The sequence below is a fragment of the Glycine soja genome, chromosome 4, assembly GCF_004193775.1.
Source record: "Glycine soja cultivar W05 chromosome 4, ASM419377v2, whole genome shotgun sequence".
Taxonomy (NCBI): Eukaryota; Viridiplantae; Streptophyta; class Magnoliopsida; order Fabales; family Fabaceae; genus Glycine; species Glycine soja.
In genome coordinates, this window is record NC_041005.1 from 17278627 (window position 1) to 17294221 (window position 15595).

The 15595-nt window shown below is 34.7% G+C and overlaps 1 protein-coding gene and 1 pseudogene across 1 annotated transcript; both read right to left on the reverse strand.

Annotated features, from left to right (window-relative positions):
* Nucleotides 1-1110: 1110 nt before the first annotated feature.
* Nucleotides 1111-3956, reverse strand: LOC114409459 (inactive protein RESTRICTED TEV MOVEMENT 2-like). Its single transcript, XM_028372930.1, has 2 exons — nucleotides 3724-3956; nucleotides 1111-2227 (listed from the first exon to the last, which is right to left on the reverse strand). The coding sequence occupies exons 1-2, from the start codon at nucleotides 3860-3862 to the stop codon at nucleotides 1248-1250; spliced, it is 1119 nt and encodes a 372-aa protein (XP_028228731.1). The 5' UTR covers nucleotides 3863-3956; the 3' UTR covers nucleotides 1111-1247.
* A 1341-nt stretch (nucleotides 3957-5297) lies between these two features.
* LOC114410626 lies at nucleotides 5298-7541 on the reverse strand (annotated as a pseudogene).
* Nucleotides 7542-15595: the final 8054 nt, after the last annotated feature.

A 15595-nucleotide genomic window follows, 5' to 3' on the forward strand; every position in this document is an offset into this window, starting at 1 on the left:
ACCTTTTAGATATTTTAAGATTAAAAATTATTTTTTATTTATAATATTTTTAACAATTAAAGAGTTATAAAATTGATTAGGTGGTTTAAAGAAGAAGTGTGAAGTGAAAAAGTAGGATCAGTCTATATTTTATGGGCCCATGACAAAACAATAGATAGAGTCCTTTCACAGAAGTATGATAAAAAAAATTTCATAAAAAAATAGACACAATTTCACTAAAAATAATATATTTTATGAGAAAAAATAGGTTATGCATCAATAATATGAAATAGTTTTACATTATCATTTAACCACAAATCACCATATATGATAAATTTGTTAAATTTTATGATAACTACTTTAAAAATCATATCTTACGATGTTATTTTATGATGTTAGTGCATGATCATTAAACTCATATTTTATTACATACAAAATATTTTTTACTCATAAATAAATACAAATATAAAATATTGCATGCGAAAAACATTTAATTTTTTTGTAAAAATTAGAATTTTGTTAGTTTTCATTCTTGAAAAAGTTAAAATTTAAGAATTAAAGGAATTTTAGAAAAGTTTGACAAGATAAAGTTGTGGCCAAAGGAGTTTTAGAAAAGTTTGACAAGATAAAGGAGTTTTAATTTTTCCTCGTACTATAAATATCTAGATTTGTTTGAGGGCCCCTTTAGTCATGGGCCCTGGGCGATAAACAACCCTTAGGGTCAGTCCTGGTGACAGGTTGTGAATTTGAATCCCCCATTCTAATAAAAGCTAATAAAATTAACAACTAATATATTTTAGTAAAAAAAATTGTCAATGATAAACATAATTGTGGTCATTCTTTTTAAAATAAATAAATTAAAATGTATCAACACTATTACACTTGTGACTTTTAACAATATTTTTTTGCTTAATGTTTAATAAAAACCTTGTTAAAAACTTTTGACAACATTTAAAAAATGTCATCAGATATGAATAAAGATATGAATAAATGTAATGATATGAATTATACACAATATTTGATAAAATGTCGGAAAAATATATTAGTAATATTTATTCATATTTGATAAATTTTTTAAAATATTATCAAAAAAAATTAGCAACTTTTTTATTAAGTGTTAAGCAAAAAATATTGATAAAGATCACAATTATGTAATGCAAATCACAATATCATTAACGCTCATACATTCACCTTGCATGATATTCCAGTTACACTTTTCAACTAAAGAAAACATTCTAAAGGATTAGAACATTTGAGCACAACTAGTTTCATGCTCTGCTACAAGAGGTAAACTTATAGGTCACGTAAGCTCCCAATGCCACAATTACAAGAATTGCAGCACCCATGTTTGCAACCAAAGGCTTTTCTTCATCATTCAACTTCCCTTCTCCAATTTTTGTGACAACCTCCGAAGCCGAAGCAACTACTTCTTTGATTCCCTTCCCTATTGTGTAGATTTCATCCTCTTCTTTGCTCTTTCCTTTGTCAATTATGGTGGTGCTGGTTTCTTTTCCCTTCTGTGGAGCTTTTGGAGTAGAGGAAGAAACTGTTTCCTTTGGTCTTGTTGTCTTGATTTCTCTTTCTTTCAAAACCACATTGTGAACAATATATTTCTGATCTTGCTTTCTTGTCTCATGAAGCTTCTCATATTCTCTATCTTTATTTTGTTTCTCCTTGACTTTTTCTATATATGTTGTGATGTCATTTTGCTTATTGGACTCTTCATTCCTATATTCCTCTATCTTTGGCACAATTTCCTCATGACCCTTTTGAGATTTTCCTGTTTCTTTTCTTGGGGTTGAAGCAATTGCGGCGGATTTCAGCATGCTTTCCTCTTGAACATGTTGAGGCCTTGTCTTGTGTCCATTAGATTTTTCTCCTTGTTCCATTCTAGTGATTGGAGATTTTGGAGGCATGGCTTCCTTGGCCACCACTTCTTTAGGCTTTGGTAATTGATCAGGCACAGGTTTCTTTGAAGGACTTATTAATGGAGTTGGACCTATTCTTGGGGTTGTTTCAACTTGTGCTTTAGGTGGAACTCGTGAAATGATAGGCTTCTTTGGCATTGTAATAATGAGAGTTCCTAGCTCATACTTACCTTGAAGTTTCTCCACCTCACAATTTTCTGGAACAGGATACGTTTGCTCGAAATTGCTTATTCTATTGCCTCCTAATGGTCGCTCTCCTACAACCCTCACTACTCGAGAAGATCTCACAAAATTGATCTTTATCTTCTCCTTTACGAAACCTTTGGAACACAAAAGACAATGATGTATTAATTTCAATAAAACATGCATGTCACGTTTGTTATGTACAAGTTTCTTAAGTGTTTGAAAAATATGATGTCACTCACAAGAGTTCGACAGAAAAATGCAACTTATGGGACAATTTTGTTGGGATATGATTGCATACCATATTAATTTTTGAAGAATCTCCCATGTTTTTTTTTCTTTTGAATCTTCCTTGTTTAATTAAAACTACTAATCAATATAGAATATGCTGTATCAATTAGGAAAGGAAACAAAAAGCATGAAACGATAGGAGATTAGACTTTAAAAATTGCTTTGAAACTTTTTTATGAAAAGGAAAGGTAAGGGGAATCTTATTTTATTTTTTCGGCTCAAGACCCCAAAGTTTTGAACAAAAGTGGTGTGGAATAATTCCTTTTTTTGAAAAAAAAAATTATTGGGCTTTAGATGAGAAATGATAAGAAAGGGATCGATGACACCCTCGATCCTATTGAGTAGGGTGCCACTGATATATATATATATATATATTGGGAAACAATTTAAAGAATTAATATACAAGTTTAAACTACTAGCAATTTTATTCATTCAATATTACTAAATTAGTCTTTAAATATCAAGGAATGTCCTTAGAGAATTCCAATCATTCCTTAATTAGTAACACCAGAAGAGAATATAGTTAATTAAACACTCGCAAATTACATAAGCATATGTCTTTCACTCTTTTTATGTCAAATTAAAACCTAATGGAATTTAAACATTTTATAAATTATCTCATTTTAAAGATCCCCTAAGCAACATTATAATCAATATTTAATAAACATGACTCAATTTTCAATTGACAAATGTTTTGATGAAAATCTCATATAAATCTTATACATAATTTAATACTTAATTTTAATTTAAGTATATATAAAGTAAAAATTAAAATAAATGACTCAATATATTTTGACATATTAAATTTCTTTTTTTCTGAAATGAGAATTTTAACAATTTGTGTATGTTTATCTAATTATAATTTTGTTTACAATTTTTATTCAAAATTGATTATACACTAACGATGTAAAACAGTTTTACATTATCATCAAATCTCAAATCACCATTTGAATTAATTTAAAATAATTATTAATCAACAAACTTAGCATACATAACATAACCTTCTCTTATATTAATATATTGATATAAACATAGTCACATATACGAAAAAAATAGATCTATTAAAAAATAATTCCCACTAAAAATGGAGATAAGAGTAAAACCGTTTTGGGTTGTTATTGTAATAGACTGAGTGGCACCTTTTATACGTAATTGTAATAGTTTTCTTGCAACACACTAATTACGTAAATGGGTTAAGAGATGTAAAATACTTTGATTCAGATATATAATATGTTGTTTGACGTTAAAAAAAAGAAGATATATCCTATGTTTCAAGAAAGGCACATATTATAATCATAAATTAAAAAAAAAAATAAACGTGATATGCAAAGTACGTACGCACCAGGAAGGTAAATATGAAGAAAATATGCTTCCTCTTTTTCCTTCATCTCTGACATGGGCTCGAAAGTTTCATACACAGGACGAATGGAAGGACCTCTGCTTGTTCTTGTTTTAGGTGTTCTTGGCCCCGAAGCCGCCATGGCTAAAGCACACGTGTGGTTTTACTTATCTTTTTATTTTCTCACCAATAATGAACACAAATTTGAGCTTAAACGGTTTAATTTTTGGATAGGATGTCCTATTTAGGTTGTGGTATTGGATGTATATATATACATGTAGCTAGCCATTCATGGTTTTCTTGTTGAAGAGACTATTCCTTGTTGTGTACTTTGGTTTGTTAATGTAATTGGGTTGCATTTTTCCCTTCTCCAGGTCAAGTTGAGGTATAACTTCTTTCACAAATAAAGCAATTGTTCTTTGTTTTTCCCCTACACTTACAAAGCTATCAGAAAGTGAAAAATGATCATATAGGTTTGCTTATCGCTTTAGGTTTTTTTGACCCAATTGATCTGTCAACTTCTGTGGCTGTTCACATGAAGAAAACACTTTCAATTTTCTTATTGATCTAGGTCAGTCAGTTAAATAAAAATGTAAGTTATTGTAAATTATCTAACAATATCTTTGATTTCTAAAAATAAATAAAAAACTAAGATAAATAATTGACTAGGTAAGATTACAAAGTCAATGAATTATTAATCGAATCAATAAATCACTACTTAAATAGTATGAAGTCATATAAATTATAATGGCAAAAATAATTTTAAAAGCCTTCACGAACTACGATCAATTCTTGAAGGAGGCAATTTTTTTCATTTTCTTAAGTGCGTGACACGAACCAGCTGTTGCGTCTTAGGCCTGGGACCATGTGTTGCATCTTGAGCTGCAACTCTCTAATTTTGCTAGCTCGATACCGTATCCTTGCTTTCAACGTGAGGCACTTGCTTTGTTAAGTTTACTTGAGCCTAGAGTTTCTAAGCAAAAAGCCACGCATTATGAAATAAAATTATGATACTGAAACGATTTATGTAGCTGATATTGAACTTAAAGAGAGCGCTGTCATTTTACTACCTATTTGAGTTAAGAGGAGTATTATTAGTTATTAGTTATATAGTGACATATAAATAAAATACGATTTTAAATTATTTTATTATATATATCTCATTTCTAATTTAATAATTTCTATAAAAAAATAAAAGTAAAAAAAAAAAAAAACAAAAGATGATGATAAACGAGGAAGTCCCCATTCTAGAGCTTGTAGATATTGTTGAATTAAGCAAGACTTTTATAAAATATCATAATTTACTTCTTCCTAGACCACTTAACTATGAAGCAAACAGTGTTTCATTCAAGAGTGTCAATGCACCAATTTATTTTAGCTACAAGGTGAGCAAACTATCTTTACCCTATTCTGCTATAAAGAGTAGCCAATCAAAGAAAAATGGAAATGTGGCATTATTCAAAAATCTCTGCTGCAAACACACATGCACAAAACTAAAATAGCAGTTATTATTTTTTACCTTCAAATTTTCTTCTACAAAATATCAAACATCAACTATCTTACTAACACATTGATCATACGAAGCAAAAACGTTGAACTATATTGTCCATGTAATTCAATTTCACGCAAGTAGAAAGTAGATAAACACCAGAAATACATGTAGAGCATTCGACTCAGTGATATCGATGACAAAATTTCATGATATTAAAATAAATTGTCAAGAAACAGCTCAAGTGACCTGTAAAAGTAGTATCCGCAATAATTCAAGAAAAGAAGCATCAAACTATGATAAACAGAGCTAGGAAGTTGCGCTTAAGAATGGTCTGATTTAAACGAGTGCTTGGGACTTGTTTAGGATGACACCTTCGTATTTAACTTGGAACCACTTCATGGCATCCTCCTTCGTGACACATGCTGAATTCTAACACGAGCCTTGCACCGACAGCGTCGTCCCACACGGTAGCCAGGGTGCTCCAGAACGACAAAGAAATCCATTCCGTAAATGCCAGTCGAAGGATCATACCTGAAGCACAAAAATGTTAAACATTGTATACAAAGAAATGGAAAACAGGAAGATAAGAAATATCAAATTTCCACAAGGAGGAGAAAACTTATCCCATACAGGTATGAAATGGGACAAATTGATCTACTTTTTTTTTGTTTTCATTTTAGTATATAACAAAACATTACAACAAAGCCTTATCCCACTAGGTAAGACCAGCTACATGGATAACACACGTCATACAGCATGCTAAAAGACCAAAGTTACCGTACTGTTATTCATCATGAGATCCCTCTTATACCTATAAACTAAGAAAAAAAATACAAGTTTAATGTTCACACATCATCAGTGTAAAGATTTTTAAGCTGACAGTTAATCAAAAAACATAGGCATGACTTCCAAAGTAGTTATTATAAAAACCAACAAATTTGTCATATATGACTTGACAATATGTGATTGGATGATATTTCACACAGTAAGTGAATTCCAATTACCAACAAAGCCTTATCCCACTAGGTGAATTTCAATTAAATTCAAAAATTAGTGATATTAAAACGTCTAATTTTGTGTTAATTTTCATTTAATTTTAATTTTAATTAGGATATTTATTTCATTCATTCTTTCTACTCTCGTTTTCCCTATATCAAACAAACTCAGAAATGTTTCCACTTCTTGCTTCCTAATTCCTAATTCCCAATTCAATCCATCTATTATATCTCTCTTTCACTTCTGTTCGTTCTATTTCTTTACTTTTTATTATTATAATGTCCCTCCTTGTTTCACCTATGATCAAAACAGATCATAAAATTAAACTAAAACAATTGATCATATGAATAGTAAGAGAATCACATTAAAACCAACAACATACATATACTACAAAAAAGGAATTGATGTTATTCAAACCTAATAATGAGAAATATAATTAGGGTTTATTACTTGATTCCCAAATCAATGTGCTCCTGAATGCCAAATCCGAAGCAGCCGGTGTCGCTGAAGTTCCTCCTGAGCAATTCATACTCCTTCACCTTCAAGCCACTCTCCAGAAGCTGCATCGCCTTGTCCCCTCTCACTGTCACATGACACGCGATCTTCTCGTTCCTCCTAATCCCAAACGAACGCACAGTGTACCTAGTTGCAAATATCAATAAATAATATCCAAAACCACACATTTAATTCAATAATTGCAACAAAAAATCAATAAATAATGAAAATAATAATATTACCTTTGGAGAAAACAGGGGTTTGGCCACTGAGTTGTTCGAGCACCTAAGGTAGAGAGAGAGAGAGAGAGTAAGAGAAGGTACCAAAATGAAATATAAAAAATAAAATAAAAAAATAAAAATTTACTTTCTTATACGTGCCTTGGCGGCGCGGGTGAGACGATCCCCGCTCTCGCCGACGGAGATGTTGAGGACGAGTTTCTGGACTTTGATTTCTCGCATTGGGTTCGCCAGTTTCTTTTCGGAGGCCTGAAAACGACGTCGTCGTCGTTAGGAATCAAACATGAAGGATGAATCAGAGGCTCATTTTGATTTTTGAGATACAGAGAAAACAAAGAAGAGAAGAGTGTTTGAATTTTACCATTTGTGACGGAGTGGAGCAGAAACCCGCGCAGAGAGAAACTGGAACGCGAGTTGAGTGTTTTCTGCCGCGGCAGAGTGAAGGACACTAGTATGGGGACGAGAGGAAGTTGAATAACTAAGGTTTGGGAGTTGCTACGTGCACCCAGCAATATTGCTGGGGCACCCAGCAAACACTGAATGGGCGAAAATGCCCTTCCGCGAAAGCTCTTTCCGAAAGAATCTTCTTCTGGAATCATTTCGGAAGACACTTTTTTCAGAAAAGTTTCGGAAGAACCTTCTTCCGAAAGAAGATTTTGTGATTCCGGAAAAACTCAGAAATACTTTTCGAAAGAACATCATCCGGAATGTTTCCGGAAGAATGAAGGTTCTTCCGGAAGACAACCTTCTTCTTCCGGAAGAAGGGTCTTCCGGAAATTATTTTTTTTAAATGGTGGTCCCATGAAGCAGGTATTCCGTATTTGAAGATTTGGTGGTCCCGTGAAGCAGGTGTTCCGTATTTGAAGTTTTTCGTCAGAGGTACGCATTTATGAGTATTTTTTGCATTTTCTGACTAGTTTTTAGAGAAGAAAAACAGTAAAAAGCTGTTTCCAGAATAAATTTTAAGTTGAGGAGAAAGAAGATCCAGAATGAGAATGTTGGATTTCCGGAAGAACTTCTTCCGGAATTGGCCTTAGTAACTTCCGGAAGAAGTTCTTCCGGAAAGTTACATTATTAAAAAAAATTATTTCTGTTTTAAAATTTATATATATATATATATATTCAATTGTGGATTATTGGTTTAATTAGGTATAATGATTTGGTATAATATTAAATGATTTAGGTAACATAATTGTATTTTGTTGTAGTAGAAAAATGTTTTATTAGTTGTTTATTATAGTGTTAAGTTTAGTTTAAGTAAATAATGTAGTTATAAATTTAGAATATATTTGTATTAGTTGTTAGTATGTTTGTTAGTTAATATGTAGTCAATTTGTGGATGTGGTTATATGATAATTTGAATATACTTCTGTATGATGCATATGTCATGTTAATATGTTTGTTATTTAATGTGTAGTAAATTTGTGGATGTGGTTATATGATAATTTGAATGTACTTGTGTATGATGCATATGTCCTTAAGATGGACGAAGATCAATGGAGGTATGACTATGCGATGTCACAAGAAGTTCATATGGATTATGATTATGATAATGAAAAAGAATGTGGGGTGAATGAACCACATGTGGATTGTTCAAATGCTTTTAATACATCTCAGGTAATCATAGATAATTTGAGTCATTTGGTTGAATTGATGTTTTGTATGAAAATTAATATGTTTGGGTTACGTTGTAGGTATTCGGTACTCAAGATGATGCTTTGCAATGGGCTCGAACAGTTGCCCATGAAAATGGATTTGTTGCAGTGATTATGAGGTCTGACACAGAGACCGGTAGCAGAGGAAGAAGTTCATTTGTCTTAATTGGGTGTGAAAGGAGTGGTATGTACAAGTGTAGGAATAAAGAATTCGTTAGAAAAGACACTGAGAGTAGGAAATGTGGTTGTCCCTTCAGGCTTCGTGGGAAACCAGTGCATGGAGGGGAAGGTTGGATGGTGAAGTTGACATGTGGGATTCACAATCATGAATTGGCCAAGTCCTTAGTAGGACATCCATATGCTGAGCGATTGACTAAGGAAGAAAAGAAAATTATTGCTGATATGACAAAGTCGATGGTGAAACCAAAATACATCTTGCTAACGTTGAAGGAACACAATGCCAACAGTTGCACCACGATAAAGCAAATTTACAATGCAAGAAGTGCATATCGTTCTTCAATAAGAGGAGTTGATACTGAAATGCAGCATCTGATGAAGCTTCTCGAACATGATCAATACATTCATTGGCATAGATTGAAGGATGAAGTTGTGGTGCGTGATCTGTTTTGGTGTCACCCAGATGCAGTAAAGTTATACAATGCATGTCATCTGGTGTTTTTTTATAGACAATACCTACAAAACAAACAGGTACAGACTCCCACTACTTGACTTTGTTGGAGTGACAACAACGACGATGACATTCTCTGTTGGGTTTGCATATCTGGAGGTTGAGCGTGTTAATAATATTGTATGGGCTTTGGAATGATTTCGAGGCCTATTTTTAATAAACGATCGCCTCTCTGTTGTTATTGTCACTGACAGAGACCTAGCACTGATGAATGCAGTGAAAACTGTCTTCCCCGAGTCTACAAATTTGTTGTGCAAGTTTCATATCGATAAGAATGTGAAGGCGAAGTGCAAATCTTTAATCGGTGAAAAAAATGCGTGGGACTATATAATGGATAACTGGGGTACTTTGGTTGATTGTCCGTCCGAACACCAGTTCCATGAGTCACTTCAGAAGTTTCAAGTTGCTTGTTCGCCTTGGCTGATGTTCACTGACTATGTTAACGATACATGGATTATCCCCCACAAGGAAAAATTTATTACAGCATGGACGAATAAGGTCATGCGCCTAGGCAACACAACAACAAACAGGTATTAAGAACTGATTTTATTTGTTAGTAAGGATTAGTAATAAATGGTATTTAATTGTTGTATATTTTCATGTTTGTTGTGTATTTTAAATGTAGGGTTGAATCAGCTCATTGGGCTCTCAAAAGAGTACTACAAAATAGCGTTGGAGACCTATGTAGTGTCTGGGATGCCATGAACAACATGATCACGCTGCAACACGTCGAAATTAAAGCATCCTTTGAGAGGCTTCTTGGTTGGACATGTATATAAAAAAACCTTATACAAGAGGCTTCTTGGGATGGTTTCAAGGGACGCTTTAAATCAGATTGCTTCTGAGGTTGACTGTCTACGTTATCTCGGCAACAATCCCTCTTCTTGTGGTTGTGTGATGAGAAGCACGCACGGTCTTCCTTGTGCATGTGAGCTTTCTAGGTATACTACTGGCAGCATCCCATTGAAGTCAGTCCATATGTTTTGGAAGAGACTTTGCTTTTCAGACCAAGGGTTATGTGAGACGAAAGTCAGCATCAAGGAAGAGATAGAGACGATATCTAAAAGGTTTGATGAACTTGATGTGTCTGGAAAAGTAACTCTGAATAGTAAACTCTGAGAAATTGTATACCCTGATCAAACTCTATGTGCCCTCCTCCGTCAAAGGTCAACACTAAAGGTGCATCGAAGAAACCGATGAAAAGAAGTCAAAGATCCACAAAGCGTGATCCGTCGTACTGGGAGTATGTTGATGTTTTTCATTCTGTTCAAAGCAGCAATTCTCCAGTCAAACATAGTGCATCATGTTCTGAACCGCCTCAGCCAACAAGGATCATCCCGATGTTGGATCAATTTGCGCCATTCATTCAAGGTTTCATTCGTGACGTTGTGGATGTGAAAACGGATGGTAACTGTGGATATCGGTCCATTGCCTCTTTATTAGGTATGGGGGAAGATTCGTGGCCGTTAGTGCGTAATGAATTGATTAAAGAACTTGGCAGGTGGTCGCATGAGTACATGAACCTCTTCGATGGCACAAAAAGATTTGAACAATTAAAGTTGTCCCTACTTGTTTATGGATTTTCGAAGGTATGTTTTTAGGTTAATTTTTTTAATAACAAACTTTAAATTACTTACATGTGTATGTTTGGTTGATTTAGGTTAGTGTGGACAAGTGGATGGATATAACGGAGATGGGATATGTGATTGCATCACGGTATAACGTAATTCTTGTATCGTTGTCCCAACAACAAAGCATGACATTTTTTCCTCTTAGAAGTCAACTGCCACCTGATTCTTCTGGGCACCGCATGATATGTGTCGATCACGTGTTTGGAAATCATTTTGTTCAGGTATATTGAATATAGTTAGTATAACAATTATGCAATGACTTCACTAGTTCATTTGCACGGTCATCGCATGATATAATCTTTGTTCATGTACAACAGGTTTATTTGAAAGACCATTGTCCCTTACCGCCTCCAGCGTTGTTGTGGTCAAGCAATTGTTATTCTCAGGCAAAGCAGTGGACAATTCCATATATTAGTAGAATGCAGCAATACACAAGCTTGATGTCATTCAAAAGACACTATGTCGACCTAAATGAAGACTAAACATGCATTGTTTATGTAATTGTATTCATTATGCGATATAATTTGTTGTAACTCATTACTAACCAATTAATATTATTAAGTACTCGTTTGGTTAAGCAAAAAAATTGTTGGTCCAACTAAAATCATTTACGCGTGTAGCATACATCATTGTCATAATTGACAACACATAATGACATGTATGCGTATTAAAGTTTGAGCGCGACAACACATTGACTGACTTGACTATACATTCTGAAGGAAACATAAACACGAAAATGTTCACACGTGTCTATTTTTTTGTAAACAAAGTTAAGCAATCGCTCGGTCACAACCATCTATATATATAGCAGACACGGCTAATAAATCACACATTATCTTGCTTTCAAATAGTCTCCCAATTGATACACAAAGTATGGCATTTTTAGGAGAAACTAGCAGTCAGGCGATTGTCAACTCAAGGTTGGCTTTCATTTTTCCAAATGGATCAATTATTCACAATGATACTGGCGTTTACTTCCAAACTTCAACTTCGGTGCCCATTCGAGTACCAAATAGCTGTGATTTTGCAAGCCTAAAAACCAGAATACACAATACCCTTCAGCTATCCGACAAATAATTTTTGGATGAAATTCACTACCGGAAGCCATTCACCGATACAGGTAACCAAATTCACTTTCAGTGTATGAAATTGATAAATGATGACGATGTCAACACAATGTTAATGTGTAATGATCAATTTTCTTGTGTTGGTCATCGTTGGAAGAATGCCAGATGGAATAATAAACTTACTTGAACGCACTATGCCCCGTACTCATGACGCGATCCTGTATTACAACGGGAAATGGAACATGCCACCGCAGAACAAATTTGTTGGATGCGCGTTCATAGGAAAAAATCCTAAGAAATTTCAAATTTCTTCAACATGTACCATCGATGAACTGAAGAATTTAATAAAGCAAGTTGCACCTAAAGGGATTCCCCCTCTTGGAATTCACAAATCACAAACGGTAAGACGATTGTTTTTCCGCCAACCAGCTCGCTTTGAGTATTCGGATACGCTTATGAAATATGAAATAAATGAGTTGAGGACCAACGACGAACTGCTGAAGGTGTTAGTACAATCTAACAACTGGAAAAAATATGGACCAATAGAAATTTTAGCAGTCTTTACTAAATATGTTGTGAAAATCGAAGATGAGGTCACTGGGACATCGCTAAACAACTGAATGCGATGTTTATTTTTTTGCTTTTTCGTTGATGTAACCTATACCTGTTTACGGCGTGTTTAATTCCCATAATAAAGTTGAATGTGTTGTTTCAATGGTTCAAAAAATTAATTGTTAGAAGGGTCTAATTCCTATTTTTTTGGATTTTCTGACTTTATTTTTAGGTGTTATTTGACGGAACCGGGGAACGGGAATAATTTTTTTGGGTTCTTTGACGTCCAAACATGAGAAATAGTGGCCCTCCATTGTCTCACGACACTGGCGCACCCATGGAAAAAAATCCCAAACATGGGTACTTGAACATGAAAAAGGGTCTCTTTCCTATTTTTTTGGATTTTCTGGCTTTGTTTTTAGGTGTTATTTGACGGAACCGGGGAACGGGAATAATTTTTTTGGGTTCTTTGACATTCAAACATGAGAAATAGCGGCCCTCCATTGTCTCACGGCACTGGCACACTTGCGGAAAAAAAAATCCCAAACATGGGTACTTGAACATGAAAAAGGGTCTCTTTCCTATTTTTTTGGATTTTCTGGCTTTGTTTTTACATGTTATTTGACGGAACCGGGGAACGGGAATAATTTTTTTGGATTCTTTGACGTCCAAGTATGAGAAATAACAGCCCTCCATTGTCTCACAGCCTTGGCACACCCACGGAAAAAAATCCCAAACATGGGTACTTGAACATGAAAAAGGGTCCATTTCCTATTTTTTTGGATTTTCTGGCTTTGTTTTTACGTGTTATTTGACGGAACCGGGGAACGGGAATAATTTTTTTGGGTTCTTTGACGTCCAAACATGAGAAATAGCGGTCCTCCATTGTCTCACGGCACTCGCACGCCCACGGAAAAAAAACCCCAAAAATGGGTACTTAAACATTAATTTTTTTAAAGTGATATTTGTCGTATCTTATATGACGATTTCATTGTCATGTATTTTTTTTTATTTTGTTTTTGGTACGAGCTTATTATTTTTTATATAAAAAAATATTATATATTAATAGTGTAAATTATGATCGAATCATAATTTATTATATATGATAATTACTTTAAAAATCTTATTAACACATAATTATGAATTATGAATTATGAATGATTTTAAAAACATTTATTTTTAATGTAATTCTTACGAACAAAACTCATGATTTTAGGTTCACTTTTTTTAAAAATAAATTTAAAACACTCGAAAACTTCGCTTAAGGACCACAATCTGAATCAGAATCCATACGTCAGTTAATATCATAAAATAATAAACGGTACGAAACAAGTCAACTATATTAAACAAAAAGCTATAATAATTACAAATATTCATGTCAACTACAAGACAAAAAATAAATACAATAATCAATGCTCCGTGCGGCGTCTCTGACGAGCCCTGACACTTCCATCAGATTTGGCTCCCCCTCTAACGATCGTCAGGCAGTCCTGTAAGGTGCTCCTGTGATCCCCTTCATGTGCGCCTTCGACGTCAACCACTGGGAAGCACGTGGGGACGTCTCTTGGTATGTATCATCTGTCACGCACTAGTGCACACTAGGGAAGTGCTCATAGATCCAACACTACACATAAAATGAGGTTAACATAACATAAAAACATGTTTAAATCATAATCGAACGTAACATATTAAAAAACACAAAATTTACCTGTAATAGCGTCAAGTACCCCGCAAGCTGTCATGTGGTGGTCCTAGAAGCCTCATCTAACTGGTCATACATATGAACCAGCGCGGCAACTCCCCAAGCATAACCACCACTCTGAGCGAGGTCCCGAAAAGCATTTAGGTGAACCACATGCACGTATGTTGCACTCTTATTAGCAAAAGGAGTGCAACCGACCAGGTGCAGCAGATAAGCACGAGCTGCTACAATCCACCGTCGGGCCTGACATCTCGTCTCATAAATGTCTTGAAGCCATCCTAGTCGTACATATGCCCCACGTGTCAGTGTTGTCTCGGCTCTAGCCTCCTCGGCAGACACCTCAAGCAACTCTGTCAGCAAAAATCTCGCTTCCTCCATAGAAAGAGCATGAAAAGTGTGCAACGCGCCAGTGATGGGCAAATGAAGGAGTGACGACACATCATCCAATGTGATCGTCAACTCTCCTACCGGAAGGTGGAAGGTGTTGGTCTCACCGTGCCACCTCTCCACCAATGCGGATATCAGTCCAAGATCGCCAGTAATAACTGAACAATCGATCAGTGGACTTAATCTTGTGGCAGCAACCAGTCCTTCAATCTCAGGCACTGGCCTCCCAATCAGTGTCACCTTCCTCCCATGTGACACCAACTTCAAATCAGGACGTTCCTGATTTGAAGTACAAATTATACAATTATTAAAAATAACTAATGACAAACAAATAAATCAACAATGATAAATAATTAACAAATTAAAATACTTGTCCACTCCAAACAGCATGTGCAACATGGTCCGCAAATGATGCCAGTACTGACGGGTCACGTGGCCCACCAGGGAATCCCTCAGCAGCATCATCAGCATCTGACCCCTCAGCACCATCAGCACCATGTACGTTCGCACGCATCTCAGGTGCCTCCGCAGCCAGATCAGGGACATCGTCAGTCATGTTAGCAACGTCCTCAGCCATATCACGTGCATTCGTAGTCATCTGATGAACCCGTTGCCTACGAGCTGAGGCAGTAGGCCTACGCCTCTCGGGAACATCAGCTGCATCATGGTCATCATGTCTATCTCTGCCTACAAGTCTACCTATGGCACGACCTAAACCTCGTGTTCTAGCCATGATCTGCAAATCATGTCAAACACGTATTTTTTTCGATCAAAATATACACAACTTTCTTTATAAAAATAAAACAAGTTTATTTATAAACAAATAAAACTAATTTAAATCAAATTATTTGAAAACATACACAACATAATTTAAAAAAAAAATTAAACAACTTCATTTATAAAAAAACACAACTAATGTAAAAAAAATTAATTAGTAAACATCCACAACTTAATTTTAAAAAAAATTTAAA

Excerpts from the sequence above, each read along its gene's own strand:
- LOC114409459 (XM_028372930.1), bottom strand. The coding sequence starts at position 3,862 with ATGGCGGCTTCGGGGCCAAGAACACCTAAAACAAGAACAAGCAGAGGT. Across the intron at positions 2,228-3,723 it reads TCTTCATATTTACCTTCCTG|GTTTCGTAAAGGAGAAGATA; the intron begins GTGCGTACGTAC and ends TGTGTTCCAAAG.